The 26,716-nt window shown below is 40.4% G+C and overlaps 2 protein-coding genes and 1 long non-coding RNA gene across 5 annotated transcripts in view; 1 reads left to right on the forward strand and 2 right to left on the reverse strand.

Moving 5' to 3' along the window:
- Nucleotides 1–12,733, reverse strand: part of CCDC168 (coiled-coil domain containing 168) — a 30,568-nt gene extending 17,835 nt beyond the window's left edge. The window contains exons 1-4 of the mRNA XM_007107904.3: nucleotides 11,937–12,733; nucleotides 11,781–11,814; nucleotides 11,650–11,683; nucleotides 309–4,644 (exon numbers count right to left, since the gene is read on the reverse strand). Coding sequence (XP_007107966.3) covers nucleotides 309–4,644; nucleotides 11,650–11,683; nucleotides 11,781–11,814; nucleotides 11,937–12,200 — 4,668 coding nt within the window. The 5' untranslated portion in view covers nucleotides 12,201–12,733. The remainder of the gene's footprint in view (nucleotides 1–308; nucleotides 4,645–11,649; nucleotides 11,684–11,780; nucleotides 11,815–11,936) is intronic.
- On the forward strand, nucleotides 4,520–7,994 carry LOC114487531 (uncharacterized). The gene is made up of 3 exons (XR_008618939.1): nucleotides 4,520–4,602; nucleotides 5,633–5,729; nucleotides 7,575–7,994. It is a non-coding gene; the product is annotated as an uncharacterized lncRNA (long non-coding RNA).
- Nucleotides 12,734–16,326: 3,593 nt separating the features above from the next.
- Nucleotides 16,327–23,200, reverse strand: TEX30 (testis expressed 30). Of its 3 annotated transcripts, XM_024123164.3 has the most exons (7): nucleotides 23,092–23,195; nucleotides 21,205–21,306; nucleotides 19,913–19,986; nucleotides 19,196–19,426; nucleotides 18,374–18,425; nucleotides 17,648–17,853; nucleotides 16,327–16,800 (listed from the first exon to the last, which is right to left on the reverse strand). In XM_024123164.3, exons 3-7 carry the CDS (start codon nucleotides 19,925–19,927, stop codon nucleotides 16,627–16,629), a joined length of 678 nt encoding a protein of 225 aa, XP_023978932.1. In that variant the 5' UTR covers nucleotides 19,928–19,986; nucleotides 21,205–21,306; nucleotides 23,092–23,195; the 3' UTR covers nucleotides 16,327–16,626. The 3 variants fall into 3 exon arrangements, with proteins under 3 accessions (XP_023978932.1, XP_023978933.1, XP_054945287.1); XM_024123165.3 differs by lacking the exon at nucleotides 21,205–21,306 and having other exon boundaries at nucleotides 23,092–23,200; XM_055089312.1 differs by lacking the exons at nucleotides 19,913–19,986; nucleotides 21,205–21,306 and having other exon boundaries at nucleotides 23,092–23,194.
- Nucleotides 23,201–26,716: the final 3,516 nt, after the last annotated feature.

A 26,716-nucleotide genomic window follows, 5' to 3' on the forward strand; every position in this document is an offset into this window, starting at 1 on the left:
AGTGCCTTGCTCTGCCTGCCATTAAGCATCTGCAAAATTGATGCCTTTTGTTCTCTCATAGTTCTATACCTATGACTCACTGTTTTTTGCTTCCTTGCTAATTTTAATATGTTTTTCTTTCTTTTAGATTTAGAAACAAAGGGGTCAACAGAATCAGAAAACTGTGGGAAGGTCACTTGCAAATTTTCTGGTAACTCTGAATTTTTCCCCACAAAATAAGAATCTAGTTCCCTTTTAAGGTTTCCACCAGACAGTAGGCCACACTCTGTTGTAGTGTTCAAAAGTTTATCAAGTGATGAGTTCCCTGCCTTGGGAGCTGGAATCTCCAGACCCGTAGGGGCTGTTATGTCATCTTCTGGTTTGTTGATCTTCTGGAGTTCCTTAGCTTCTCGAGGACCCATCTGGAGGCCAGTCTGCAAAGCAGTTTGTGTAAAGCATGTTCGGTGCTGTATATCTTGTTCCTGTGTTAAACGGTCCAGTGCTGGGTCTGGTTCAGCAAGGTGGGTCTCTTTCCCTTGATACCCATTGATCCAGAGGTACTGGTTATACTTCGGAGCAGTTACTAGCAACGTTTTTTGCTCCTCTTCCTCCCCATCTTGTACTTTTTCTTCTCTGTCACAGAATGCACTACTCTTATCAAAGAAATCAACATACTGTGGTCTCCCCTCACCTGCTAGTCCCTGGAGCTTTACCTGAGCATGGCAGAAGCTGTTTGTCTCTCCTTGTAACCTGCTGTACACAGGAGAGTAAAGGGTGTTTAGAAATTCATAAACCAGCCCATTAGCTTGGTTGACCTTTTCAAACTTGGCCTTAAAGTCAGATTCCAGTTTCTTTCTATGACCTGTGATATTACATATTTGTGAAATTGATGGCTTCAATGCCTTCATGTGTACAGACTTGGACTTCACTCTACTTTCTAGGTGTGAGAATCTTACTCTATTTTTCTTCACTTTAGAATGAGGTAAAACAGGCATGTGGCAATTAAAAGTCTCTGGGAAAATTTCTGGTAAATCTTTGGGTAATTCTGCCTTTGTTTCTTCAAAAGAATAAACCATTTCCCTTGTATCACTTCCATAATCTGGAACATCACTATCTCTTGTTGTTAAAGGGTCTCCAATCAGTGATTTTTCTGATGCTGGAGGAGGCATCTCAGAATCTGCAGTGCATCTTAAATCTGTTTGTGTGGTCAGGCTTTTCTTCATATTCTCAGCATGAAATGGATCTGTTATGGCCGAGTAAACAGACTCCATCATGATTTCTGCAAGTGTGATTGGTTGTTGCATTTCTTTCTTTGTTTTAAGCTCTTTCTCTGGATATGCATCCAATCTGAGGTTCCAGCAATCCTCAAGGACTGCTTCTGGTGAAGCTTCTTTGTCCCCACTCACTTCATCTTGCAATTTAGCTACTTCTGTTGTGTCTCCAGAGTCACTTCCTTTAGTAATGGTATCTGAACACTTTTCTTCTCTTTCAACTTCTGATATCTCTTGTTTTACCTTGGTATGACTGTGATTCTCTGCATTTAATCTGCTGTGTGTTCTAATATGAGGCAAAATAGACACGTGAGGGTCAATAACATTCAGAAACATATGTGCCACAGTTTTATCTTGCAGTATTTGTTTAATCATGATTTTGAAATCACCTCTCAATCTTCTTCTACGATGTATTGGTGGTGTCTTTACTTTCATAATTACACAGTTGAGACAGAGTACATTTTTGGTTTCTGGTAATTTTTTTCTGATTCTCTGCCTTTTCACATTTGATAAAGGAAGCATACCCCTATGGAAAGACCCCAGGGCAACTTCAGGTAAAACTCTTTTGAAGTCTTCCTTTTCTTCTGCAATTTGATCATCCAGGGGCTTTCCGGGGCTTCCACAGAATGCGACACCATGTTCTGTTGTTTCAGTTAAAACTGGCAAGCTCTCTGACACTGTAAGAGGATGCACTGGATCTGCATTTTCCCTGCCTGTAGGTCCGTCTGTGCTTTGCTTCACCTTCTCAACTTGAAATGGATCCATTGTGGGGCATGGACCAGTCCCCACAATCGTTTCTGTAGAAAGAGTGTGTGGTTGTACCTCTAGCTCTTCATTATGAGTTGTTCTACTGTCTGAACAGCTCTGTCCTATTTCAAATTTGACATACTTGGGCTTCTGCTTTAGTTGTAGACTGAACCTGAAACCTGGTGTTAGCTGTGGATCTGCTTCTTGTAGAGCCTGTTGTTCTTCCTCTCTGTCATGTTCCTGTGGTTTTTTAAATATACAACTCTTCTCAATGTATTCTGCACTCCATGTTTTCTTGTCATCTGGTAATTCGTCTTGCTTTACCGCTGAATGACTAAGCCCTATTCTTGATGTATCTGTCTTGGTTTTTAATCCACTCTGTGTTTCCATATGAGGTGGTTCAGAAAGGGCACTGTGAGTGGCATCGTGAAATGCATCAGATATTCTTTCATCTTGCCTATTTTTTATGCTGCTTCTAGTGTTGCATTCGAGTTCCTCACTTTCACTTAGGTCACCATCTTCTGTAACATTAACTATTAATGGTTTCTCTTCCTTCTCAATTACACCTTCTGGACTCTCTTGAATTTCTACACCTGCTGATTGTTCACTGCTTTTATGCTTTTTGGTTACTAGTGAAATGAGCAAGTTGACATCTGAAGACTCCAGAACAATTTCAAGAAAATCTTCTTTTTCTTGGGTATTTCCCTTTGGAAAGCACCTTTGCATTTCTGACGTACTAGTTGGTAACTTCTCTCCACTTGTAAGTAGAAGATGTGAATTCTCTGTACTTTTAAGGTCCTCCCATGTTTTCTTTCTTCTGTCCGAGTCCATTTTGGGAGAGGAATCAAATTTCTGCAAAGCTGCTGATATAGCTTCTTCTAAAGGTGTCTCATGCTTTGCAATATGCAAGTCAGATGTTTTTTCACTATTTGGGGCACAAAACTCTGCAATATCCATTTCCTTTGCTTGTAAAATTGGGTCTTTAAGAGACTCTTTATTCTTCCAGTTTGTTTCTATTAATGAAGAACAAGGTGCTTTTTGTTTATAAGTATTGACCATGAAAGACTCTTCTAGCTGAGGTGGAATTTTTGGTGAAATGTTTTTTAGTTCTTTATTGTCTCTGCCATGATGCTTTTCGTTTTTAGTAGGCCCTGAGGTTCCTCTTTTCTCAACAGGCCCTGCATAGTTGACTTTCTCTGCATACAGTGACTTATTTTGCTTCAGCAGAAAATGTCTACATCCTGTTAAACCTGGCATAAATTTCGCTAGTCTTTTCCTGGAATACTTCCTAATATAAGGAGGAACAAGCTTGAAAGCATAAATAAGACACAATGCTATACCTGATATACCTTTTCTTTGATGTAACTCTTTCTTCTTGGTTTTATACCTGTGTCTTAACTTGTTACATTCTGAAGTGTGACATACTATGATTTGAAATACCCGCGAAGTTGGTGTTTTCTTTGACTTTTGAGGTGGAACTTTGAGACTAAATTTACTTTTACTGTGTAATGTTTTTCTTCTGTTTTTCTGCCTGGTCATGGTAGGTGAAAGAGGCACTGAGCCATATGCAGGATACTGGTTTAATTTTGAGCTAGCAATTTGTTTCTGGCCCTTTGTCTTTACACTCTTTAGTTGTGGCATCACTTCAGCAACTGAATTTGGGCTTAGAGTTAAAACTAGATGTCTGGCATTATTAAAAATATTATTTTGCCCTGGGATTGAATATTGAATCTTGTTTGAATCTTCAAACCAAACAGAATATTGGGCCTCTTCTGAATGTTTTGTATCAGACTCTAGGTCCTTGATTGAATCTTGAGTCTCAACAGAATGTGGGACTAGGACCAAATGTTGGCTCCTGTCCCTATCTTGGGTCTGGAAGGAGTCCTGTGTGCTGCTGCAAAGTGGTTTCCTCATCAAATCTTGAGGCAGAGCAATGTATCTGGCCTTGATATCAGGCTGGCTATTGATTGATTCCTGGTTGTTAACAAGTTGTTGGGCTTGACTAGTAAATTGGGCTTCAGAAAAATCTTGATTTGGAAGAGCACTTTGTCCCGGAAAAGAATCTTGTGCTTCGGCAGAAATGTCCATTCTAACAGAATGTTGATTCTGAATCAAGGGCTCTTGAGACCTTGAGTACAGATAGGTAGTTTTACTCTCTAAAGTAGCTTTGGATTTTAAAGGAATTTGATTTCTCACATTTTCTTCCAGAAGTCTGACTTGGTCTCTAGAAAGAAATAAGTGGGCAGGAGGGCATGGTGCCACATCTAGATCTTCACTTTCTATAATGATTCTAGAAATTCTTGAAAAGTTGAAGTCAGAAGAAAACATCAAATTTTTATTTTCGTTGGCTTTCATTATGGAAAATAATTTCTTAGATGAAAACTGTATTGTTTCATGTTCGTTTTCAGGACACCCTCTGCACCTTGGAAAAATTTCCTGTACTTCTGAATGAAACAGTGACAAAGACGAGCTAGTACCATCTGAAGATGGCTCACGACTTTCACTAAAGTGACTTACGCGATATTTACTTTCACTGGTACTTGCCCGTGTTGGTTCATCTGGCAGTGAAACTCTGTCTCCAAAGTTACCTTCATTTCCTTCAGATGTAAGTGATGAAGTAATTGTTCTTTCTGAAAAGTCATCAACTCTGAATATAAGCAAACAGTGTGTAAATCAGTTGTCACTGAGGACCTATTTCCTACAGGAACTCTCTTCTAGATTTAAGGAAACCCAATAGAGTATGTAAAAACATAGCTCAATATAGAGGTAAATTGGAAAGTCATTGTCCACATTACAAAATAATTCATTACCTAGTGTCATTCATTTAATAAATCAATCCACTGACAAAGTGAAGTAAATTATTTTCATATCTAGGAGAATGAGGGATTTTTCCTCAAAAACCTGTCCAAAAGTCTATTTTTGACTGTCTATTTTGATAGTCAAAGTTGCAGGTTAAGATTATATCCTTTTAAGAGGAATATCAGTTTGTTTCTGTTCTCTGTATGAAAGTTTTGACAAGAGTAAAAATATCCTTATGGAACTTTAAGAGGTACCACAGAAGAATGTCCAATACCATAAACTATAGCTTTCTATAGCTAAGTCCAGATTAGTTTAACAGCTGTTTGTTTTTGATCAAGAGAAAAGCCTACATTTTAGGGTAGTGCTTCTCAACATACTTTTGGGATGAAATAATGATCATGGATGTGGACTCTCCAATATCCTTTCTACCTCAAATGATTAGGCTTGGTCTAACAATGCTCAGACCAGCGGCATCAGGGTCACTTGGGAAATGATCAGAAATGCAAAATCTCGGGCGCCACGCTAGACCTACTGAATCAGACACCTGGGGATGGGGCCCAGAAATCTGAGTTTTAACAAGCTCTCCAGGTGATTCTGATGCACCTTAAGTTTTGTTTAATGGTAAGGCAGCCTAAAGTCATCAACTGAAACTCATATAAGCTAAGTCAGAAATTCTGGTAGCTTCGTTCAGGGAACACAGATTATCTTGTACTTTACTGGAAGAATGACCCTACTTTTAAATAATGCTTTATCATAAACAATGAAGATAATATATGAAATCATCGAAGTATACCCCATCACAAAAATCATTTTTTCTAAATGCTTTTTTTTTACAGGAAAATCTCACTGATTTGGATTCTGCTAATTAGAATTTGGAGTAGTTTAGGCTAAACTACTGATTGCCTTTTTTCATAGAGAACACAAAATTATTAGGTGAATATTTAAAATATGTTAAATACTTTTTCAACTTCTCTCAACTGTTAAGAGAATTTATGAACATCTAATATACAGGCTGTATACACATCTTTGTTACCAACTGTGATGGTTAATTTTATGTGTCAACTTGACTGGGCTGAGGGATGCCTAGAAAGCCAGTAAAACACTCTTTCTGAGCGTGTGTGAGGATGTTTCCGGAGGAGATTAGCATTTGAATCAGTAGACTGAGTAAAGAAGATATGCCCTCACCAACTGGGTGGGCATCATCCAATCCATTAAGGGCCTGAATAGAACAAAAAGACGGAGGAAGAGCAAACTCTCCCCCTCTCTTCTTGAGACGGGACATCCATCTTCTCCTGCCCTCAGACATCAGAGCCCCTGGTTCTTGGGCCTTTGGACTCTGAGACTTACACCAGTGCTGCACACACCCTCCCTGCAGGGCTTCTGCCTTGGACTGAATTGTATCACTTGCTTTCTTGGTTCTCCAGCTTTCAGAAGGCACATCATGGGACTTCTCAGCCTCTATAACCATGTGACCCAATTCCTATAAATCTCCTTTTATATTTATCTATCTATCTATCTATCTATCTATTAATCTATCTTCCATTGGTTCTATTTCTCTGGAGAACCCTGACTAATACACCTACCCATTATCTTTAGTATCATGTCACCTTTGGTAACACCGTTTGTCCTTACTACTAGAGCAAAATTGGGAGTTGCAGTAATGATCATGGATGTGGACTCTTCAACATTTATTCTACCCCAAATGATTAGGCTAAATCTAACATGGTAATTAGATTAGGAATGGGCATGAACTAATCCCAGCATGAGACAAAGATTTTTAACAACTTCTGGGAAAAGTTGCCTTGTTCCCAGGAAAGACAGAGGAAAAAAATGGCCTCTTACTTCCTCTGGATATTGCTGGTCTGATTTTGAAACTCTTGTGGCCATCGTTCTGTTCACCTTAAGGTAAAACCAACATGAGGAAAGGCAGAGAGTTACAGGACCTTAATGAAGTTGTTGAGCCACTGTATCAACCAATTTTGAAGCAAATCCTACCTCAGGATTTCCTATTATATGATTATCATAAATTCTCTTCTTGGTATGCCAGTTTGAATCGTGGTTTTCTGTTACTTGAGAATTAAAATATTCTAACTGATACAGGCCGGATGCATAAGCATTCTAGGGAATCCGGGTGACCCTAACAGTTATAGCAGTGTCCAGACATAATTAGGATAAAATTTCCTCAGGACAGGAGTATTATTCACTTAGGAAAGTGAACAGTGAAAATATGAGACATATACAGAATTAGTTTTTTGCACATTTCAGGGAAAATATAGAAAAAAGCTGAAATGCAAGACCAATATTTCAACAATTTAATATTATGATTTTAAACACAATAAAACAATGCTAGATGTACGCTGAACCAACCTTGCATTCTTGAAGATAATCCCACTTGGTCAGAGTATGTAATCCTTTTCATATGCTGCTGAACTTGGTTTGCTAGTATTTTGTTGAGGGTTCAACATCTATATTCATAAGGGACATTGGTCTGATACCTAACTTGTATACCTAATATAACTATTTGTCTTTCCTGCTCTGGAGAGCTTCCAGACCACATATTCTCCTGGGTATCCTTCTAACTCACTGGTAGATCTTTGTCAGTCTTCTTTGCTGGTTCCTCCTCTTCTTCCTGCCCTCTTTGAAGCGCCCCAGGGCTCAGTCCCTGTTCCTCTTATCTTCTCACAGTCCCTTTGTAATCTCACCCTCTCTGTGGCTTTTAATACTGCCTATGTGCCAAGAACCCCCAAACTCACTGTCTCTACCAAACATCTCTCCCAGACTACTTACTATCTCTATTGGATGCCCAATCAATCTAAGACTCAACAGTTGCAAAACAAAATTCCTCATCTCCCCATCAAGACCTGCTCCACCCACAGCTTTCATCACCTCAGTTGATGACAACTGCACCTTTCCTACTTGCTCAGGTAAAAATCTTGGAGTCATCTTTGCCTCCTTTCTCTCACATCCACACACCCCATTGATTCTACTTTTCGAAGTATATCCTAACCACTTCTTACCACCTCCACTGCTACCACCCTGGTTTAAGTTACCTTTATCTTTCACTTGGATTACTGGCAAAAGCCTGCTGTCTGCTTAGACCCTTGACCCAGTATAGTCTACTCTCAACACTGCAGGCAGTATAATCCTTTAAAAATATAAGACAGGGCTTCCCTGGTGGCCCAGTGGTTGAGAGTCCGCCTGCCGATGCAGGGGACACGGGTTCATGCCCCGGTCCGGGAAGATCCCACATGCCGCGGAGCAGCTGGGCCTGTGAGCCATGGCCGCTGGGCCTGCGCATCTGGAGCCTGTGCTCCGCAATGGGAGAGGCCACAACAGTGAGAGGCCCGCGTACCAAAAAAAAAGACAGAACATATCATTCTCCCTCATAAAATTCTACAATGATCCCCTGTTGTCACTCAGAGTAAAAGCCACTGTCTTTAAGATGGCCTGCAGGGTCCAACCATGATCTGGTCACCTATTCTCTAACCTCTCTAATACTCTTCTACCATTTCTGTTTGGTTAACTCCCCATCCCTTCAAGGCTTTAGTCAAATCCCACCACATATATTGCACCTACCTCTCTTCTCCTACTTCTGGCACCCTGATTCCTCTTACCCTACACTGTCTTTTGTTTTACCATATCACATATAATTATTACCACCTCCCATATAATTTATTTATCATGTTGTCATTTACTATCCGACTCCCCTCTGTCTAAAACGTAAGGTGGGAAGCAATGTCTGTTTTGTTCACCGCTGTATCTCAAGGGCCTGCAGCACATTGTAGGCCCTCAGTAATATTTGCTAAGTGGCCATATTCACCTCTAGCTTTCTGATGGCTAACGCTTGTCCACAGCAAGCTGATCCAGACATACAACCCAACCCGTTCTTCAGGTTCAATGAAGGGGGAAAAATACACATACACAAACGACCCATACATGTGGCTAACTGTAACGAAAAGCTAGAGGCAGATATAGAAGGGAGTTAACCACAGCAATACAAACAACTCCCACTTAACCGTTAGGCATGTCTGTCTATTTTTTAAATGTCCTTTGGCCTCTCCCCACCAGGGAATCTCAACTGGCCTTTGCAAATTTAAAAAGAACTCCCCATACTCCTAGGAAAAGACTGACAGCTCTATAGCCATGGCAACAAGTAAGTACTAGAAGTGGTTGTAAATCAATTAAATCAATCAATGGCATAGAGTCATAGCATAATCCTAGAGTCATAGTAACAAACACCAAATCTGCTTTTAAACAATTTTATCTATCAGTGGTAACTCACTTCAGGAAATACACTTCTGAAACCAACCAGTGACAGCTTTAATCTTTGAAACTCAGGCAATTGATGGCAGACTTTCCCAGGAACACACGTCTAAGGCTGAGGTCAACCCTGAAACAAACCATTTCCCAAAACTCAATGGATATAAGATCAGCAGTTTGCATTGCTCACTGAGACTGTGCCTGGCCAGCACGGCTCTCCCTGACTCCGGATACTGAGTGGTAGGCTCGCCCTTTGACGTCCCTTATGCCATTCAGTCCTGAGCCTCACACCGCTTCCCCTGATCTTCCCTCCTCTCTGCTCACCCCTCCCCTTTCTCTTCTCTCTCATCTCATAAGCAAGACAAAACCCACTCAGTCTCTGATGCAGTGCAACTTTAACCATTTTTATGCTTGAGGTTCTACCAATATTTAAGCCCTTTTATCTCAAAATAATTTAAGATGCTTTCCCAAATATAATTCTACCCCAAAAAGGAATTCTGGTGCCACGGTAAAATATTTTTGCTTTGTTACACATATCATTTTAACGAATCTTCATGACATTCCTAAGAGGTAATTCTTCTAACTGCTATTTTGAAAGTAAGGAAAAGGAGTGAGTTTAAGTCATTTGCCCAAGGCCATGCCATCATTTAGAGACAGAACTATGACATACACCTAGACCTTTTTAATTCAAAATGTGTTTTTTCACTGCAATGCACTGCCACCATGGAAGCCATATCTCCTTCCTAACCCTTTTCCCTCAACACCATCCCCCCCAATCTCTTCTCAATTACTTTCCCCTAAAGCCTATTAAAAGTATTTAATTCCGCCTAAGCAGGAATGGAATAATGGCACAGAGGGATGGGGAAACTCTCAGGTTATCTTGATCCTGGTGCTAAAAATCCTTTTCTCCCCACTTCCTCTTGTGGCTTCCTCTCGTCTGTCAATCCTCTGGCTTTTAGTTACATGAGAATCTTCAGTCACAGTGCACACCTAAGCCCTGTACACCTCAAACACCAACTCCTGGTCTGTCCAGTTGACTTCTGGATGATCGTTTACGGTGGATGCACTTCTGAGGTGTCCTGGTTTGCTCTGGCATTCCTGTTCCCAACCGACCCTGACCAGGATTCCACCTCCCGTACTTCCAGATACTGTTACTGCTTCTCAGGACACCCACTTTGTAACTAGAGTTGCTGGTACTCAATATAAAAATAGAGCAGCCAGGTTAAATGAATAAAGCCCCTTTACACCTGACAACTGAAGGAAATTAATTTTCAGATGCATACTCCACACAGCTAGCTACTAGTGATCTAGCTGAAACACAAAACTGTGTCACTCCTATGCTTAACCACCTTCAGTGGTTACTCACTATCAGAATAAACTCCAAGCTCCTAACAGAGTATAGCAAGTCCCCCATGATCTGACTCCTGCATATTTTTTCACCTTCATCTCCCACTACTCCCTGACTCGTCCTTAGCATTCTAGCAACTCTGAAATCATCATAATTTATTGCATATACCCTGTTCCTTATTTCCTTGCCTCTGCTCATGGCTTATAATTGCCTTTCTTATCCTCCTAACCCACTGTCTTTTTTTTTTTGTGGTACGCGGGCCTCTCACAGTTGTGGCCTCTCCCATTGCGGAGCACAGGCTCCAGATGCACAGGCTCAGTAACCATGGCTCATGGGCCCAGCCGCTCTGCGGCATGTGGGATCTTCCCGGACCAGGGCACGAACCCGCGTCCCCTGCATCAGCAGGCGGATTCTCAACCACTGCGCCACCAGGGAAGCCCTCCCACTGTCTTTTTCTGACTAATTTTCACTTATCCTTTAAAATTCAGCTCCAGTGTAACCTTCTTCATGAAGCCAGCCCAACACCCCTATGCTGGCTTAGGTACCTCCTAGGTGTTCTCATCGTACTCCTATCACTGTGTCACCGTACTGCAAGCAATCTATATCTATGTCTCCTCCACAAGAGTATAAGCTTCCGTAGAACAGATACCATCTTATTAATTGTATCACAGTATAAAACCCAATGTCCATTGTATAGGGCTATCTAATGATTGCTGAACGGACTTTGATGAAAACAAATAAGATATTGATAGCAACAAGAGTAGTGATGTCTGTATTTAATCTCTAGCACTCAGGCATCCTTAGGATGCTGATGATATCAACTCATTTCATGTCACTCTTGCAGCACTTAGCTCAGGATCTGCTCGGTTCACAGTAGGTGCTAAATGAATATTTTTCAACTCTGAATTTTCAGAACTGGTGATTATTACTTCTTCATGTGTATTGGAGAGAGAAGATGGGGTAGGGAAGCAAGCCACTTAACCTCTCTAAGCTTTATTTTCCTCATTTGTAAAAATGGTAATGAGTCTACCTACCTAAAAGGATAATTTCAACAATACATAAAAAGCCATTTAACACAGCTTGGAACAGAGCAACCATTTAAAAAAATCAGAGTTCGACTGAATTATGATGTTGAACAGCTGTCATCCTCTATACAAATGGGAAAACCCTTTTCTGTAATTCAGATGTAATTCTGAGTAGAACAAAACCAACCTGTTTCATCTAATTTCAAAATACATCACTTACCTTTCTTCTGAAGATGAATGAATTGACCAGTTATCTAGAGATAAATGGGAATAAAAAATGTCAGAGCACCAAAAGGAGAAGCTCAGGCTGAACAAGTTTTATATTAAAATATTAAATTGTAGGATACTTACCAAATTTCATGCTTTTAAGGCAACTGTCTTCTTTCTATTTCAAGGGAGACAATAAAATATTAGAATAATCCAAATACCAAACTTCCACAATTTTATGTTATTCTTATGTGTTACTTTGAAAAATCGGGGAAAAGGAAATCAAGCCTTTGTTCTTACCTTGTGGGCATCTGTATTATCCTTTTCTGGACGAAGTGCAGGCTTCTTCTGAAAGGCTGTACAAATCTTTATGAGTATGATCGCAAAGATAATTCCCAGAAAAATTATAAATAAGGTTGCCATCCAGTTATTTTTAGAAGTCCAGGACTCTAGAAGGTCCCATAATGTCAAAAATGTATTATTTTCCAATCCACCCACTTTTTTTAAGAAATAAAATTGCTTTGACATTTTTATGTTATATGTGAAATAGACTGATGTCTTCATTCCAAAGTCCTCGATTCTGGATGCCCCAAAACCCAAAAAGGTGGTATGCCCATCTTATAACCACATGTAATGCTCTGCCAGAAAAAAAATGTCCAGTGCTGCCCAGTGCCTTGTCAAGTGCAGCAGTGATTGCTCTGGGTCTAAGAAAAGTGAGGTACGTGTCATAGTGGGTATTTAACTGAGCTCATACCAACTTGATTTTTTAGTAAAATAGAACACCTCATTTGATATTTCTTTTTGTTAGAAGGGTCTGTCACCCGTGTTCCTCTTCGACAATCTACTGTGATGCTGAAAACCCAAGTTAGATTTTGGTAGATTTTGGAATGGTCTCCTGGTGACTTTCCTCTTCACCCTGTTTCTGGTGATTCCAAGGAGCAGCTACTTGTGACGCTTGCTGATGTCAGAATTAGGGTGGGGCAGAGCCAGATCTAAGTACTGCTCGCCTTCCCTCAAGGTCTAGAGAGTAGTTTAGTCACAAGTATACAAAAAAGTCTGGACTATTAATGAAAAAATACTACCTTGGATTTAGAGCACTTTCCCGTTGAAGACGTAATGAATTAATTCTTCCTTTGTCTTCACTTATTCAAGGTCGGTTGAGGAAAGAAGTATAATTCTTTACACCAGAGTTAACTGTTCAGGCCTCTTCTGTCACATAACTTTGAGTGCAAGAAAGATTTATTGAGCTCTTACTTCCCTTGAGTATTAGAGATAATGAGATCAATGACGCATCCTAGGAGTTTACACTCTCCCAGTCTACTGGACCATAGCCGACAGGTATTTATGATCTTAATTTAGTTTAACTGTGATTATGGGATTTGTCTTTGCAAAGTATAGCTCTCCGGAATGCATGGTAGGCATTCCTTAGTTCTAGAAGAAACTTCAATTCCTCTGGATTTTTCTAGGGCAAGGTCCACCCTCCTCTCTGACTCCCCATCCATATACACGATCAGGGTGATTTTATTCTGCTGGGGTTTTTTATAATATTTAATGCAGCTGGCAAAATACTCAATTTCTCTTGCCTGATGGCAGACATTCTCTAATTCATTTAATGTTAACAATCTTAAAGGGGGTTGAGCGTTTTAACATTAAGGAACTCTCTAGTTCCTTAGATCTTTTAGGGCTTGATGACACTGAATCCCTAATTAGTATACCACGAATAGCTCTAATAAGAACTGAAAAGGAACTTCTGTGTACCACTCCCGCTGATGCTTAAGTCTTCAGAGAGGTAAAGAAGAGTATCCCCATCCCCTCCAGGGCTTTGTCATGTTTGTTATTTAAGTAATTGACTACTAATAAAAGTATAATTACCTATTTTTCAGCATAGACACTTATGTCCTTTGCACTAGAAACCTCTTTTTATGTCAATCTCAAGTGAGCAGCAAAAAAAAGTAAATGCTATGTTTATTTTTTAAAGTCACGAAGACAATAAAAAATAACAGCAGAGAAATCCCATTACTAACAGTAATACAGATACTGAAAGAAAACACCCAGAAAAAAATTCTATTTAAGTTTAAAAATATATATCTACCAATGCCACACTCTTTGAACTATTTGGACATTGTGAACCAGGTTTTTGTTCTTTACATGTAAAGAGAAAGTCCCAGTAATAAGTGTATAAAACAGCAATATAAAACCAAGGATATTAATATCTTAGTTCAATACAAGGATTTATTGAATAATGAATGACTAAGGCACTGAGCAAGTAACACCAAGTGCTTTATGGATACAAAGATGAGTAAAACCACTCCCTGACCCGAAGCAGTAATTAGTTGTATAGAGCAAATATGTCAATAATCTCTGAAAAGGCAGAGTGTGAATAGCAACAGAGAAGATATTATGTGGCTTTGAAGGAGAGATGGCTGGAGTAATTCAAGAAAAGCTGTGAAGTGGGAAAGAGAATTTAAGGGCCTTGAAGGATGAGTATGATTTGGTAACAAAGACTAACAAAGAAAAAAGTTTCAGGAAGAGAAGACAGAAAGACTTGTTCATAAACTTTGTGTATCCAGGTTAGCTGGAGTACTGTGTACAGGTTCAGAGTATGAGGGAGAGAAAATAAGGTTAAAATGTTGATAGGGCCTATCGTGGAGAGCCTTGAACTAAGGTCTTTAATCTTAATAGTCACCCTTGGAGAGCCACCAACAGTTTTTGAGTTAGAGGTGTCAAATGGTTTATTGAACCAAGGAGACAATAAAATAGTAAAATGAATTAGGCTACTGTAATTCATTTTATAGTACGGGGATAGAATCAGACTTTGATACTGAAAACACAGGATTTGGCAACTAAAAGGAAGCAAATGGATTCAGAAGTGGTGTAGAAAAGCTAATGGTGAAGGAGAAAGGATTTAAAGATAATCCCAAAGCTGGTTTGTCAAGGACTAGCTAGCTTCCTCAACCTAGGCATTACTGACATTTTGGACCGGGTGCATCTTCGTAATGGCTGGTTGTCCTGTACACTGCAGGATTTCAGCAGAATGCCTTTCTCTTACCTATGAGAAGCCAGTAGTAGCCCCACCCCAGTCGTGACTACCAAAAATGTCTCCAGACATTGTCAAATGTCCCCTAGAGAACAAAATCACTCCCAGTTGAGAACTACTGATTTAGGTGAATGGTTGTGCCATTAATCAGGGCCTACCAGAGCCGGCGCCGGGATAGCTCTATGACCATAATCTCAAACTTGAAGGAGCTGCACCCTTTCCCTGCAAGATGTGTCAATTCTGTGCAGAAGAGCAGATGGGACCTTTTCACAAATGTTTATTTTGGCCTTACACGTATCACTCATATCTTTCTCTGGCAGTTGTATGTTCCCCACCCATGGCTAGGTACACAGTTCTCAAATGACAAGCTACTTCATCAATCCAGAATAGTAGTTTCTCACAGATAACTCAGGGTAAAATCAACTTTAAATGACCTTCTACGACATCCCTATATTTGTAGTAGTATCTTTGAATGGTCATCCATATTATGCCTATAGTTTAATTTGAAAACTTGAATATATAATTACATAGCTGGTAACCTTTTAAATCTATTTCTCCATTGTACTTTTATATTATAATCTGCTTTATAGTAAGTTTTCCTTTCTATTTTCCTTTTTAGTTTCACTTCTGGTTTACAGTATTAATATTTTCCAATTGATTTACACTTTAAATAGACCATTATTATATTTGTCAGCTCTGGTTAAATATTTTTTATAATATTTTGATCACTCTTGTTTTAAAAGTTAAGAATTATATACTATTTAAGTTAGGGCCTTGTTCAAGAAATAGTCAAAAAGTGAATAACTATTGTACACTGACATGGAAATTTCGATTTTGTAGTTGTACGTGATTTCATTCTATAATACACAATTTAGATACCGTTATCTAGGTTTTCGTTCTTTATGCACTATTTAGAAAAACTAAGAAGTAATTAAAATCCATTAACTTCACCAGGGCAGGAGGAGTGAGGGACCTCAAAAATCTGCAAGCTTCCCAGGCCACCCTGGCTGTCTGAAGGGCTTAATATTAGGGCAGTAGAAAAATCAGGGAAGGGAGTTAATTTCCTACTATAGAAAACCACTGCTCACTACAAACTTTATATATATATATATATATATATATATATATATATAATCAGCCTCATCGCATTTTCGTGTTCTTTATAGGAAGTATAGAACCTATGTTTTTAATATATAACTCAATACCATTCTAGTCCAAGTGATACCCGCACTTCTCAAGGCAAAATTAAGTGCCCTAACTCTGCCTAGATACAGTACAGATGTTAGTCCCACTATTTACTCCTTATTTCATTCTCCCCTTAATCAGAGCTTTAGACATCAAGTTCCCCCACTATACGAAACTCCAAGTGTTTACTCATCATTGCAAACCTAATGAGGCTTTGCCTATAACAGGCCTTCAGTAAACATTTAATGAATGAAAGTTGTTACTTTATTCTAAAAACAATGTTCAGAGTCCCCATATTTGAAAATGTATCTTCATCTATCCCTTGAGATTTATTAAAAGATTAGGTTAATAGATGTAGATTCTATAAAACTGACTAAATTTACTAAAGTGTTGTTTTCCTTTCATAAAGATGACACTGCTCTGCAAAATTAAGAGTACTTTCTCAGTTGAGCAGCAATAAGACAAAAGTTCTGTTGTAACAAAATTCAATGTTTAATTTTTCAAAACTTAACTATATTAAAGAAAATAAATTATATTTAGACCACCTTCAATATTTGTACATAACCTTTATACAACTATAACAGTGCTTTCAAAAGACACTTTGTAAAGGGCATTAATTTCACAATTAAAATGTGTTTTAAAAATGGGGGAACATTAAAGAACATTAAATTAGTCTGAAATATATCTCATAATGCTGAGAGGTATGTTGTTCTTTAACAAATTAACTGTATTTGTATTCAAAATAACATAGCTTGTAACTACAGACAATTATTTCTTGTCCGTTTCAGTGATTTCCTGGATCCAAAACAAAATCTGTGTATTTATTTCTTTGAAAACATCATTTGTTGACCGTCCTTTCACTGCCATGGAATGACTTGCTTTCTCAATCCAGTGGATTTTATTAGGAGCTTGCATTTTCTGTGCCACTTTCTCCAACAAGTTCTAAAGGGAAAAAAGAAGAGGATACTAGACTAATGTTCTACTGGTGTTCAGTAAAGATTTCCTCTCTCCCACCGCACCTATACTGGCATCCATTCTCTAAATATTAAAACCTAGTCTACAGCTAACTTTTGAGGCAATGGAACGTGCAAGAAGTGGCAGTCCATGTTTTTCAGATACAGCAACACAACAGAACAGATTAGGCATTCATTACTGATGCTAAAAAGTCATTAAGTAAACTAGAGCCAAAAAAATTCTCTTAAAAAATGTTTTCCCCAAGGAAATTATTTATATGCTCTGGGAAATACACTAAAATTTAGTAATATGTACAAGTTACTTTTTTTTCAAGAGTCAATTTTATAACAAATTGAAGAGATCTGCTTAAATGTTGAAATGATAAACCAAACGTACAGTCTAGTAATCTGAAATTCACAAGATTCAGATATTAATCCTTCATTTTCTACGTGAGAGTTAATCCATTTACCAACACTCTTTATAGGGGGATGAATATTGTCAGTATGCTTATATTTTTAGGTTCTCCAAAGCAACAGGGTTAACTAAAGAAAAAAACTAGCATTAGTAAAATCAGCATTTTTTAAAAAAAATAATTTATTTATTTATTTATTTATTTATTTTTGGCCACAGCACATGGGATCTTAGTTCCCCAACCAGGGATCAAACCCGTACCCCCTGCATTGGAAGCACAGAGTCTTAACCACTGGACCACCAGGGAAGTCCCTAAAATCAGCATCTTTTTAAAGAGACTGAATGTTGCAGGTAATATCTTGTTCCCAAGATGTTTATTTCATTCTTTCTCTCTCATTCACACAAATATCAAGTTATAATTCACCTTTTCACACATTTCATCTGCTGAGCCTGACACAAACAGTACAGGATCTTTTATACGAAAGAGATCTTCATCTCTAAGTTTATGCTGCTGCTTTGGATGGTGCAGTGGATAGGAAATACAAATGAGACCTCGAACAAAATCATCAGCATCATCTGGCTCAATATGACACATTACAGAAGCAGCTGCTCTTGAGCCCATTGAACGACCTAAAACCAATTAAAATTAAGTTCAGTTTGAAATATAAACATTCACATAAAGTAATGGTGATGATAATGTGGCAAATCAGATTTCATTCACTGTTCATCCATCATATTGCTTATCAACAAATATTAACTACAACCGGTGCCAATTAAAAAGCTGCAATACCCATAGACTTGTGAAGAGCTAAAAACTGATCCTAAGTCAAATCTTAAAAAAAAAAAGGAATTATTTTCCAAAAGAATACTTGAAGTGGTGAAGACAATCCTTGTGAAGGAATCATTTGAGAGGGGGTGATTCAGGGATATAAATAAAAGGAGACCTCTTCAGGTTATAACACATATGTATGAGGTTTAAATTAGATTTAAATATTAAAGTATCTTGGTGTTACACCAGGAAGTGACTTACCGAAACAAAACAAAAAATCCTTAAGTCTCTTCCTGTCATTAATTTTAATTCTCGATTACCTATTCCTATATTAATATGAGTAGATTTTAGAACAAGTATTCACAAGTATTGAAAACTTACCTCCAAGGAAAACACCTGCAAGTTTGTATTCTCCTGAGGTCTTTAGGTAATTCTAGAAAAATCGACCAAAAAATTATCAATTCTTCTCCCATGAAATATTCCACTGGAAAACCAACATATATTTTCTCATCATTACTGAAATGTATGAACATTTTTGCAAAAACAATCAGGAAATTTCAAGGGATTCTTCTTGGAAGAGGTAACCAATTCTTTGCTCTCTGGTCATGCCTTCACTGTCAAATCATAAACTGGGTAATACAGGCAAATAAGTGAAAAAAAACCCCACTGTCTAAAACAAATTCAAGTACTAAAATATTTTTAAAGAAAAATCGTGGAGGGAAAAAAAGCCAGTAAAAGCTTCCAACTAATACAAAATGTGATAATACTAACATCTAATTTAAAGCTCTGAAAAACTCAGTAAGCTTGATCTGGATTAAAAGAAATTTCAGATTTGTTTTATCCGGGGTTTTATAGTTTCTAATACAGAAATCATATATTATTTGTACATTCACAGTATACAAGGCAAAATACCTAGAACTATACATCCTAAATTTCAATATGGAAATTACATCATAAGTAGATTCTTTGGCAGTATCACGGAGAAACATTTATGATGTAAGCACTCATCCCCATGGAAACTAACTGATGGCAAAAAAGAGAAATCTGACCATCACACAGCCTTCATACACTGCTGAGTTTCTAAGAATACTCATTAAAGGATTTTTAAATTAAACCAAATGACTGCTAATAAAATTTGTCTTAAATTTATTATGAATTTTAAAAACAATTCTGTCATAAGTAAATATAAAGAAATTTTCTTACCAAAACTGATTTATATGCCTTAATTCTATGTACAATATTAAGGCCTTTACAGGTAAACCTCAGGCTAAAAAAACCATGAGATGCAAGATGGGATGCCAGTGACATCAAATGAGGAAGATTCATATCTCCTGATGCTCCATGTGTAAGAATTATTCCATATGTTAAGCTCTTGTTAGGTACCAAACAAACAGCATCTAGTAATTTATTTCCAAAAGGTATTTTTAATTTAACCTGGAATTCAAGAGAATAAATGGATCAAAAATTACTTCCTTGCCTATTCAGACAAATGAATAACTATATATGTTTGTTCTGCAAGACCCATGATTCAAGTCACAGCCTCCAAATAAAAAGCAATGATATTAATAATAACTAATATTTAAGAAATACTTATTGTGTCAAGTACTATTATAACTGCTTTATATGTATTAAATCATTTAACATTCCTAAGAATTCTGAGGCAAGTACTGTTACTATCTCCATTTTATAGCTGAGAAAACTGAGGCACAGTAGGTTACATAATGTGCCCAAGGTTATATATCCAATTAGCTAGGATCCAAACTCGGGCAGTCTGCTCCAACGTTCTCACTCTTAACCACGAATGCTATGCTGTCTCTCACAGTACAAGATGGAAATAAGAAAATTACTCTGGAGCCATATGACTACAAAAAAAAAAAAAAGGAATCTTGAAGATGCAGAATGTATGAAAATATGTATTACCTCTGTATGACTCATTTTCACTGTTGAATAACAAACTTAAAGTGCATTACATCTGAGAAGCAAAGGACATCTCCCTGAAAAGAAGATTCTGTTGTGAAAGGTGGGTTGGCAGACACAAGAACTATGAATGAACACACTCAGTAGCTAAAGTAAACATTTAGAACTACTTGTCTAAGAACTGATGTCTTTACAAGCACATTATTTATTTTCACTCCTACGGTCACTCAGAATTGGTTATAGGACCAGGTGTGGGGCTGGCAGATGTTATTTAAGATAAAGCCAATGTGATATCTTCACATGGATGCCTTAAGAAAATTCATACCAAAGTAGGATGCTGTATCTTGGTAATGCTGTAAAAAAATATATATATGTATTTTTTTCCCTAAGCATCTTTATTCTCAACCATCTTCAACTTAATTTCACAGCATCTTTCTATTAACCCATTTCCTTCGTCTTTATCATTCCCAGCTCTTCCTCCGACCCTGCAATGGAAGTACACATCCACACCCTTTGTCCTGAGACTCTGCAGAGCCTCCCAGTAGGCAGAGTGTAAATCTCCACCCTATTGCCTTTGGGCTTGGCTATGTGACTTGCTTTAATCAACAGAATATGTTTCAATGTGCCACTTCTGAGCTAAGGCATGGCAAATTTCCAGAAGTGCTCTTGAACTCTTGCCTTCAGCCCTGAGAAAAACATGCTTCATGTATTCTTGCTTTTTTTAGCCTGGGTTCCAGAATGAAGACACATGGAGCAGACCAGAACCCAAAACTAAAGTCTGGAGTCCAGCCTAGTCCAACCAACATCTAAACCACTGAAGAACCAACAGCATGAAATGCTGGGAGCCAGAGATTTCAGGGTTGTTATGCAGCATTCCTTCCTATAGGTAGAGATCTTTTATTGTTCAGGATATCATCATCAGGATCTCCATTATTCATCTTTTTTCCCATTAACATTTACTAATTCATTCACTGAATAGATAAGAATAACATGGTCCAAAGTTGAAAAGGTACAAAAATATACTGTGGAAAGTCTCTCCCTCATTCCACTTTTGCCTTACCATCCAGATCCCCTCTTCAAAGGCAACCAATATTCTGCTATCTTTCAGATATTTTATATATATAGACACACACATCTTTTTCTTTTTATAAACTGGTGACCTACTTTTCTGAACCGCCCCCCCAATATGTTATCTTGGTGATTACTCTTTTCCTTATACAACGAGCTTCTTTCAATGTTTTTTTATGGCTATAGAATATTCCAAGGAAGGGGTGTACATAATTTATTTTACCAACCATCTATTAATGAAAATGAGATCGTTTCCAATCTTCTGCTAAAACCATATTGCAATGAGTGGCACTGAACTTAACATTATTTTCACATGTGTGTAGACATATCTGTAAGAAAAATTCCTGTGTCAAAGGGTGTATTCATTTGCAATTATTTTTTAAGAAATACATTTCATTTTTGAATAGGTAATATACGCACATGGTACACAATTTTAAAACAGTTAACAGTAGTTAAGTCTCCTCCCATTTTTCCCCCAGCCACGATGTTCCTTTCCCTTCCCAGAAGCAACCACTGTGACTAACTTACTGTGTAAATCCTTCCCTTTGTGTGTGTGTGTGTGTGTGTGTGTGTGTGTGTGTGTGTGTGTGTGTGTGTGTGAGAATTCTCATATTTGAGCCTGAAGGGTATCAGACTGGCTGCAGAAAGTTCTGGGGTTTAAAGTGGGGGATGATGGACTTCAATCTTCATTGTCCCTGTTTTCATAAAGGGAGCCTCGTAACTGTGCCTGGGGTCCCCTGGTTCAAAGATCCTGCTTTACGTTCTCAAGAGACCAGCCTCCAGTCTTCTAATGCAAGAGCAGCAGTATCCAACGATGTGACACGGGGAGAGAGCGCCAGCGGTCTACCTACTTCTCCGGCGCGCTTCACCGAGGTACAGCCCTCCACATCCATCCCCAGCGCCATTCCTTTCGCTGCCACCTTCTGCACATTTCGAAGACTCTGTTTCTGAGGTAGAACTGTTCCCCTAGCACTCCCTGCTGCTGGTTTAAAATTAAGCTGATCTGCTAAGGCTTGGGCTTTCTGGAGCCCAGTTATCTTTACTGCTGTTGTTTCCTGTCGCATTTTCTTCATCCTTGTGGGTGTGCGTCTTTTTGAAAATCCCTTTGCTGTACTTTCAGTGAGATTTCAGGAGGAAGGAAAATTAGGGACACACCTATTCAACCCACCCTCTTAACCTGGAGTGCTCTGCTATCCGTCTGCCGGCCGTGGGCGTTTGGGCTTTTTGCGCTGCCGCTGCCCTTTTTCTGGAAAACGCCCCTCCCTTCCAGACTTCACGGTGCACGCACAGTCTGTCCTCCCGCAACGGTGCGCGCGAGCTGGGCTACTCGGGAAACAGCGAAACGGCTGCAGGATGTAACCCCAACCTGGCCTAGACCGTCCAGGCTGTCATCATGCCGGGCTCTGGGGGTCAGACGGGGCAGTGTCTCAGCTGCAAAGGCGGCCGACGCCACCAACCAACCTAGGGGAGGCTGCGAAGGTTCATCGCATGGAGTCGCGTGCCCACGTCGCGAGCGTTTTCACGCCCACGAGGCGACGGCGACCACATCTGATGCCGGGGGTCAGATGCCACCCCTCCCGTAACCGTCCACGAGAAAAACGCCTGCGCATCATCCACCGCGTCGAAGCGGGACGCTGGAAATCGCGGGGCTAGACGCCAGCCTTGAGAGTTCAAGTCCTCCGGGGGGCGGGGCGGAGGTCGAAAACCTGGCCGCGTCAACAACGAGCGGTCCGAGAGCCGACACTCCCGGAGGTCGGGACGCAAAGGCGCCCGACGACCGTCCGATTCCGCCCGCCGGCACCGGGGCCCGGGCGACCCTCCCCGCTCGGAGGCCGTCGGTGCCCGGCTCGCGGGACCCAGGCCGGACCCGTTCGGCTCTCCCCGCCCGCACCGTCCCCTCACGCCGCCTCCCGACCGGCCGGCCGGCCGGAGCCCCAGCGGCCGCGGCCCGCGGGACGGAACCGACGCCTCACGCCTCACGGAGCCTCCCAACAGCCCCTGAGGGGCGACGGCCGCGAGCCCGAGACGCCTCAGGCGGGGCCGCGGGAAGCCCCGGGGCCCTCGGAATCCGTCCCCTATCCGGCGGCCCCAACCGCCGCCGCCGTCGCACTTACCGGGGACGGGAAAGTGGCCGGGAACACCTAACCACCCTCACTCTCTTCAGGGAGCAAACTTCCACACTCGAAGGGACCGCCTCGCCGCACCCGCCAGTGCGTCCCGCTAGGGCGCACGCGCGCGCAGGCCCCGCCCCCAACACGGGCGCGCGAGCCGGCGCGCGGGGCACGCTGGGAGCGGGAGTTTTCCCGCCGCTGCCGGCGGGAACGCGGCGGGCGCTGACGTGCCGCCACCTGTCGCTGCCTCAGCCCCGACTGCGTCCGTTCAGGACACTTCCCCGTCCCAGCCACTCCATTCCAGCAGTTGCACGGGCCAAAAAACGCGGGGTCAGCTCTGATTGTTCTCTTTTTCACACACCCCGCAGTCAATCCAGTGACCCCGCTTGTTCGACTGGCAAATATGTACAGAATCCAACCACTTCTCAGCTAACACCAGATCCGCCCGAGCCCCCCCACCGTCTTTGCCCGGATTATTGAAAGAGTCGGGCAAAGGGCCTCTCGTTCCCACGCCCGCCCGCTACCTTTCCGCTACTTATCGACGCAGTGGCCAGCTGGACCCCTTTGAAAGGTGCACCTTCACCTCAACGCCTTTTGCAAAGGCTTCCCGTCTCGCCCGTAATCAGAGCTAAAGGCCTTGCAGAGACCAAGGTTTCATATGATCGGTCGCTTCCCCTCTTACCCGTTTCTACTCGTCTCGTTTCCCCGGCTCCTTCAGCTCTAGACGCCCGGGCCTCTTCACTCCCCTCACACCCAAACCCACCAGGCGAGGCCTCACGGCAGGGCTTCTGTCCTGGTCTTCCCTCCTCTCGGAGAGATCTAGTGGCTACCGTTGCAACTCCTTGGGGTCTTCGCTCAACTTGCCATTTTCTCAGTGAGGCCTTTTCTAAGCGCCTCACGCGCATCTTGGTCCTTCCACCAAAGACCTTCCACATATCATCCTTCCACCCCGGTGACCGAACAGACAGTGAATTTGTCTCCTTCCCGGACCGAAGGCAGGAGTCTTTATTGTCTTTGTTATTTCGTCTTGAATCTCCCGCGTATGGAAGAATTCCTGGCAAATCAATACGACTCGGATGAATGAATCTCCCCCAAGCCCAGGGCAGTTAGGAACCGCCCTCCCTTCTGTCGCAGCACGAGTAAGGAGACACAATGCAGAAAACCACTGATGGTCATTCATCTCAAGGGTTTTCGCGCATTACAGAGGCTTAATGAACGTTTCTCTACGTGTCTCCTAATCTTCTAGCTCAGAATTTTAAAAACGGCTTTATCTGCGTGCCATAAAAGCCACTCACTTTAAGAGTGCCTTTCAGTGGTTTTCGGTTATAATCATTGGCAGCTATCACCATAATCTAAGAACATTTACATCACCCCCAAAAGAACACTGTGCTCATTGCCTTCTATCCTTAAACCCAGACTACCACTAACCTACTTTCTGTCTGTAGATTTTCCTTTTCTGGCCATTTCCTACAATATGTGGTGTTTTATGGCTAGCTTCTTTCACTCAGAATCATGTTTTCAAGATTCATCTATACTGTAGCATGTAATAGTACTTTATTCCCTCTTATAACTCGTTTCTTTTTATTGCTGAATAGTATTCAGTTTGATGGGTAAACCACATTTTGTTTATCCATTTGCCAGTCGATGGGTATTTGGATTCTTTCCACTATTTGACTATTATGAATAACACTGTTATAACACTCGGGGAGAGAAAAGGCAGCGTGACGACAGAAGCAGTGAGAGATTTGAAGACACTAAGCTGCTGGCTGGGAAGATGCAGGAAGGGGCCACAAGACAAGAAATGTAAGAAATGCGCCCCTAGAAGCCAGAAGAGGCATCCTGCCCTCAGCCTCAGGAGGGACCCAGCCCCATGAACACCTTGACATTATCCCAGAAACACTGATTTCAGACTCTAAAATCCAGAACTATAAGAGAATAAATCTGTGTTGTTTTAAACCACTAAATTTGTGGTACTTTGTCACAGCAGCAATAGGAGAGTAATACAAAACATTATTTGTGGACACCAAAACTTCAATTTCAGATGATTTCACATGTCATCATCATCATTATTATTATTCTTTTGATTTTTTTCAACCATTTAAAAATGTTAAAATCATTCTTAGCTTGCAGGCTGTACAAAAACAAGTGGTGGGCCAGATTTAGCCAAATATTAGCACAATTAATCCATCCATGGATTAAAAGAATAATACATAATTAGATGTTTAGAGTTTTTATAATGGAGTTTTTACAGTGTTTCAAAATTAGAGCACTATTAATGTAATTCATTATGAATTTAACAAAAACAAAAGAACATTTAAATAGATACCTAAAAAGCATTTAATAAGATTTTAATGCTCTTCCTTTTTAATAAGTTAGTAATTGGAAATTTCATATTTTAATAGCGGTTGTTTATCATAAACCATAACAAACATTTTGCTTAACAGTGAAAAATCAGTAGCATCTTTGGTCACCCAGTCTAAAGTAGTCACCACCACCCAGGCCACTTTCTCTCTGTAATAACTGGTTTTATTTATCAGTCCTTAATTGTCCTGCTTATTTATTTATTTTTACTGGCTTATTTCATTCTTCTTTCAGAAGAGATAGTCACTGTTCCCTGTTGTATGCCCAGAACCTAATACAATGTCTGGCACATATTAGATGCTTAATAAATACTTGTTGAATAAAATCCGTTTGTGATGGTTACTTTTATGTGTGAACTTGTTTGGGCCAAGGGGCCCAGATATGTGGCCAGATATTACTCTGGATTTTCTGTGTGCCGTGGGATGAGATTAACACTGAAATCAGTGGACTCTGAGTCAAGCATGTTGCCCTCCATAATGTGTCGAAGGACTGAAGAGAACAAAAGACTGATGTCCCCAGTGTGAGAGGGAATTCTGCCAGCAGACAGCCTTCCACTTTGAACTGCAACATCGGTCTTTCCTAGGATTCCAGCCTGACGGCCTTCAGACTTGAACCGCAGATTGTGGACTTGCCAGCCTTCATAATCAGGCGTGAGCCAGTCCTTAAATTTCTCTGTATACACACAACCTAATGGTTGTTTCTCTGGAGGACCCTGACGAATGCACCACTGAAGTCTGAAACAAGATAAGAATGTTTGTTATCACCACAATTATTCAACATTGTGCTAGAAGTCCCACTCCATGCGGTAAGGCTGGAAAATAAGTAAAATTATAAATATGGTAAAGAATATACACTGTCATTATTTTCAGATATGATTCTTTGAGAAAATCAAGTGAAGTTTACTAGTTTTGTATTTAGCAAATGCCAACTTAAAAAAAATAAATTTATTTATTTATTTTTGGCTGCATTGGGTCTTCGTTGCAGTGAGTGGGCTTCTCATTGTTGTGGCTTCTCTTGTTGCAGACCATGGGCTCTAGGCATGTGGGCTTCAGTAGTTGTGTCATACGGGCTCAGTAGTTGTGGCTCGCTGGTTCTAGAGCACAGGGTCAGTAACTGTGGCGCACGGGCTTAGTTGCTCCGCGGCATGTGGGATCTTCCCGGACCAGGAATCGAACCTGTGTTCCCTGCATTGGCAGGCGGATTCTCAACCACTGCGCCACCAGGGAAGCCCAGCAAATACCACCTTTTCCTGCTAATTCCAACAACT

This window comes from Physeter macrocephalus, chromosome 13 (genome assembly GCF_002837175.3).
Source record: "Physeter macrocephalus isolate SW-GA chromosome 13, ASM283717v5, whole genome shotgun sequence".
In the NCBI taxonomy this organism is placed as follows: Eukaryota; Metazoa; Chordata; class Mammalia; order Artiodactyla; family Physeteridae; genus Physeter; species Physeter macrocephalus.

Bases quoted from the DNA above. Each gene is read 5' to 3' on its own strand.
- TEX30 (XM_024123165.3), bottom strand. The intron at 18,426-19,195 runs GTAAGAAAATTT...CGATTTTTCTAG, and splicing joins AGGCATATAAATCAGTTTTG to AATTACCTAAAGACCTCAGG. The intron at 17,854-18,373 runs GTAAGTTTTCAA...AATTGGTTTTAG, and splicing joins TGCAGGTGTTTTCCTTGGAG to GTCGTTCAATGGGCTCAAGA.